Source organism: Sapajus apella, unplaced genomic scaffold (genome assembly GCF_009761245.1).
Source record: "Sapajus apella isolate SASKATOON/1434 unplaced genomic scaffold, GSC_monkey_1.0 scaffold245, whole genome shotgun sequence".
Lineage (NCBI taxonomy): Eukaryota > Metazoa > Chordata > Mammalia > Primates > Cebidae > Sapajus > Sapajus apella.
The window spans coordinates 254,919-260,166 of record NW_022437185.1 but is presented as its reverse complement, the minus strand read 5'-3'; the positions used below and the strand labels follow the sequence as shown (position 1 = coordinate 260,166).

The 5,248-nt window shown below is 53.7% G+C and overlaps 1 protein-coding gene across 1 annotated transcript in view; it reads left to right on the top strand.

Annotated features, from left to right (window-relative positions):
* Window positions 1-1,369: 1,369 nt before the first annotated feature.
* The window catches only part of SPNS3 (sphingolipid transporter 3 (putative)), a 56,117-nt gene continuing 52,238 nt past the window's right edge, over window positions 1,370-5,248 (top strand). The window contains exon 1 of the mRNA XM_032271692.1: window positions 1,370-1,840. Within this exon, the coding sequence (XP_032127583.1) occupies window positions 1,594-1,840 (247 nt within the window). The 5' untranslated portion in view covers window positions 1,370-1,593. The remainder of the gene's footprint in view (window positions 1,841-5,248) is intronic.

Genomic DNA, 5,248 nt, shown 5'->3' with positions numbered 1-5,248 from the left:
AAGTGCAGTGGTGCAAACATGGCTCATTGCAGCCTCAACCTCCCAGGCTGAAGTGATCCTTCCTGCCTCCGCCTCCCAAGTAGCTGGAACTATAGATGCATACCACCAAACCTGGCTATTTTTATTTTTTATTTGTTTTTGGTATTTTTGTAGTGATGGGGTTTCGCCATGTTGCCCAGACTGGTCACAAACTCCTGGGCTCGGGCGATCCTCCTGCCTTGGCCCCCCCGTGTCAGGATGACAGGTGTGAGCCACGGAACCCGGCTGATGTCTTCTCACGATTAGATTCCGGCTGTGCATTCCTGGCTGGCGGGCTGCAGAGAAGATGCTGTGAGCTTCACATTTGGAGGCACACAATACCCTCCTGTTCTCACAGGTGGTTTATTTCAATCCCTCATCAAGATATCTGATTCCTCTACTGTATAGAGGAATATACTCTTTTTTTCTTTTTCTTTCTTTTCTTTTTTTTTTTTGAGATGGAGTCTTGCTCTGTTGCCAGGCTGGAGTGCAGTGGTGCAATCTTGGCTCACTGCACCCTCCGCCTCCTGGGTTCAAGCAATTCTCCTGCCTCAGCCTCCCAAGTAGTTGGGATTACAGGTGCCTGCCACTACGCCTGGCTAATTTTTGTATTTTAGTAGAGACAGGGTTTTACCATGTTAGTCAGGCTAGTCTCGAATCCCTGACCTCAAGTGATTCCCCGCCTCTGCCTCCCAAAGTGCTGGGATTACAGGAGTGAGCCACCACTCCGGGCCTTTTTTTTTTTTTTGTTAGCAATAAGTAAGCTATCAAGAGATGCTTCCTGACCATGCTGACACCCTGCCCCTCACTGAACACTTCCCTGCAGATGTAGTGTCCCGATGAGTTCTGCTCGCAGGCTGTCTTCTTGTGGGCGGCCCCCTCCGCTATCTTTGTTTCTCTGGGTAGGCCCTTAGGTCCTGGGCAGGTGCTCGCCCTCCCTGGTAGGCTAGTGCAACACAGCTGTCTCGGCCAACACCTCACCTCCTCATTTGACCTGGCTTCAGCGAATCGGTTCATCGTCCTGTATAGGCAGCCAGAACGTCTCACGGCGAGCAGCAGTCTGGGAGGCTCATCTCGTTTTCTTTAATAGAGACAGAGTCTCAGCTGGGCGACGTGGCTCACACCTGTAATCCCAGCACTTTGGGAGGCCAAGGCAGGTGGATCACGAGGTCAGGAGCTTGAGACCAGCCTGGCCAACATGGTGAAACCCCGTCTCTACTAAAAATACAAAAAAATTAGCTAGGCGTGGTGGCAGGTGTCTGTAATCGAAGCTACTTGGGAGGCTGAGGCAGAGAATTGCTTGAACCCAGGAGGAGGAGGTTGAGCTTCCCTTCCTCACTGCAGCCACCACAGCCACAGGCTGGATCGAGGGGAGCAGAGAGTTGTCCCGTTGCCCAGGGTGGGGGTGCTGGGAGCCCTTCTCCACCACAGCAGGTCTGCGAGGCTGGCGATGGGGAAATCGCCCTGGCTGCTATGGGCCCAGGAGGAACCTGTGATAAGATGTCCCACAGTTAGGGCAGTGGCTTTGAGGTTTGGAGCCTGGGAGCCGACAGGAAGTGACTTGGTGCTGAGCTGATGCGGCTTCACCCGGGGGCCGGTCCCCGCCAGGAGCTGCAGGCTGGCGTGGCTGGGAAGATGTCAGCGCAGTGCCCCGAGCCTGGGCCAGGAGAGTCGCAGGGCCAGTCCCCAGGGCCAGGCAGGCAGTGTCCTCCTCCTGCTCCGCCCGCCCGCTGGAGCCTGCCCCGGTGGAGGGCCTACGTGGCTGCCGCTGTGCTCTGCTACATCAACCTCCTGAACTACATGAACTGGTTCATCATCGCAGGTGAGGAGGGGACGGCCGCCCTGACAGCACCTGCTCCGCTCCGCTCTGCCCGCCAGCTAGGGGCTGCAGGTCCGAGGTGGCCTTCCAGCCATCACCCGTCATTCTGCTCCTGGGCCCGGCTTTGGTGTTCTCAGCTCTGGAGGCGGTTTTCAGCTATGCCCAGATCGGGGAGGACCAACTGACGTTCTCAATGCAGCCTCAACTAAGGGGGTGCGCCGGCTGGACGTGGTGGCTCCCACTTGTAATTCCAGCACTTTGGGAGGCTGAGGCAGGAAGACTGCTTGAGCCCAGGAGTTTGAGACCAACGTGTACAACACAATGAGACTCTGTCTCTATTTTTTTTTTTGAGACGGAGTCTTACCCTGTCACCCAGGCTGGACTGCAGTGGCATGATCTTGGCTCACTGCAACCTCTGCCTCCTGAGTTCAAGGAGTTCTCTGCCTCAGCCTCCCAAGTAGCTGGGATTATAGACACTTGCCACCACGACCGGCTAATTTTTTTGTATTTTTAGTAGAGACAGGGTTTCACCATCTTGGCCAGGCTGGTCTTGAACTCCTGACCTTGTGATCCACCCAAAGTGCTGGGATTACAGGCGTGAGCCACGGCGCACGGCCAAGACTCTGTCTCTAGTTAAAAAATTAAAAATATTGTAGGGCCGGGTTCAGTGGCAGGCGGATCATTTGAGGTGAGGAGTTTGAGACCAGCCTGGACAACATGGTGAAACCCTGTCTCTATTAAAAATACAAAAATTAGCCAAGTGTGGTAGCAGGTGCCTGTAATCCCAGCTACTAGGGAGGCTGAGGTAGGAGAATTGCTTGAACCCAGGAGGTGGAGGTTGCAGTGAGCTGAGATCTCACCATTGCACTCCAGTCTGTGTGACAGAGGGAGACTCTGTCTCAAAAAAAAAAAAAATTAAAAAATTTTTTTTTTTTTTTTTAAGATGGGGTTTCACCATGTTGGTCAGGCTGGTCTTGAACTCCTGACCTCAGGTGATCCGCCCGCCTTGGCCTCCAAAGTGCTTGGATTACAGGTGTGAGCCACCACGCCCGGCCTAAAAGTTTTTAAAAATTAAGAGAGGGCACAGTGGGGGTGGGGCCAGGGACATCCTGGGTGGTGGGGTGGGTAAGGACAGCAGGGAGGACTTCCAGGCAGAGGCCTCGAGGTTCTGGGTGGAGGACAGGGTAGCCTGGGGCAGCAAGAATAGCTCCTGCCGGCTGTGTTTCTGGGACAGCAGGCTGCTCCAAACCTTGCACATGCTGCCTTCCTTCTTGCAGGCCTCAGGGCTCAACCTACCTCTGCCTTCTGTCACTCACTCACTCACTCACTCACTCAAGACTGATTGGGGGCCAGGCATGGTAGCTCACGCCTATAATCTCTGCACTCTGGGAGGCCAAGGCAGGCGGATCACCTGAGGTTGGGAATTCGAGACCAGCCTGGCCAACATGGTGAAACCCCGTCTTTACTAAAAATACAAAAATTAGGCAGGCGTGGTGGTATGCACTTGTAATCCCAGATACTAAGGAGGCTGAGGCAGGAGAATTGCTTGAACCTGGGAGGCAGAGGTTGCAGTGAGCTGAGATCACATCACTGCACTCCAGCCTGGGCGACAGAGTGAGACTATCTTAAAAAGAAAATACTGATTGTGACTTCACTTGTTCTCTCCTTGTCATTCATTCATTCACTCATTCATTCAAGACCAACTGTGGGCAGGACCCTCTGGTGGCTGCTGGGGACCCAGGGTGGAAATCAGACTTGTAGTTCCTGAACTCAGGAACGACCATCTCATGGGGCAGACATAGAGGCTGGTTGATGGCAGTCCTTTGAGGCAGAGAGGTGCGGCCAGATGTGGGGCAGGCACAGGCCAGGCTGGGAGCTCAGGAGGGTGGCTGCAGCTGCCTGTCAGTTACCAGCTCAGCACGCCAGAGAGTGGCTATGGAATCCTGAAACTTTAGGGGCTGCAGAATCACGCCTAGTCCTGGTTGTCATCTTTGAGGAGCTCAGAGGTCAGGAGTTCCTCCTCCTCACTTGAGGTCAGGGGTTCAAGACCAACCTGGGAAACAGAGGAAAACCTTGTCCCTACAAAAAATGTTAAAAATTAGCCAGGGACGGTGATGCAAGCCTGATGTCCTAGCTACTTGGGAGGCTGAGGCAGGAGGATTGCTTGAGCCATGATGGTACAAGTGCACCCTAGTCTGAGTGACAGAACAAGATCCTATCTCAAAAAAATCCCCTAAAGACAAAAAGCAAAACAAAGCAAAACAAAACACAATAAACAACAGCAAAAACCCCAAAGGGGTTTGTGTGCCTCCAGATGTGAATGTATGGGGTGAGATCACAAGCTTCTTGGGTGCCAGGCTGGGAGCTTGGGTTTTCTGCCTTGGGCAATGGGGAGCCGTATAATTGGATTTGAAGCCCTGATGGAGGCAAGACGAGCCAGGGAGGCAGTTCAGAGGCTGCTGCTGTGGATCAGGCCAAAGCTGAGGAGGCCTGATTTGGAGTGTGGGCTGAGGGTGAGCAAAGGAGGGAATGAGCAAGAGGCGGATGGGAGCCGCGAATCGCCAGTGCAGAGCGCCCTGAACCCAGGAGCCTGGGTACCTGCTATCTCTGCTGCTGACCCTGGGGGCCCCTGGCTGGGCCCTAAGACCCTGAGTCTTGCCTGCCTAGGTCGCTTCCCCGTTAGCACTTCCTCTGGATGTGTAAGAAAGGGGGCTGTGGTTACTGGGGCAAGAGAGGCCTGGAGAAGTGAAATCGTGCTGAGTGTCTGGAATGTTCTTGCAGGAAATGGTTCTTTTGGGGCCAGGGTGGTGGGCTACAGGTAACAGCAAGGCTGGGTGCATGCTTGGCCCCGGGTCATCCCCAGAGTGCCACGGAGCTGGGAGGAGCCCAGGAGGTGACAAAACAAAGGGATGAGTCCTAATTCCTAAAAGTGGAAGATGGGCACAATTTAGAGCATTTGCATTTAGCTATTTATTTTGCTTACCTGTGTTGTGTATTTTTTATCTTTCCAATGACGAACTGTCTTCTTTGTGTATTTAAAATAATAAAAGGGGGACTTTGAGAGGCCAAGTCATGTGGATCACTGTGGGGTGATCCAGGAGTTCAAGACCAGCCTGAAGCCGGGCGCGGTGGCTCACGCCTGTAATCCCAGCACTTTGGGAGGCCGAGGCGGGTGGATCACGAGGTCAAGAGATCGAGACCATCCTGGTCAACATGGTGAAACCCCGTCTTTACTAAAAATACAAAAAATTAGCTGGGCATGGTGGCGCGTGCCTGTAATCCCAGCTACTCAGGAGGCTGAGGCAGGAGAATTGCCTGAACCCAGGAGGCGGAGGTTGCGGTGAGCCGAGATCGCGCCATTGCACTCCAGCCTGGGTAACAAGAGCGAAACTCCGTCTCAAAAAAAAAAAA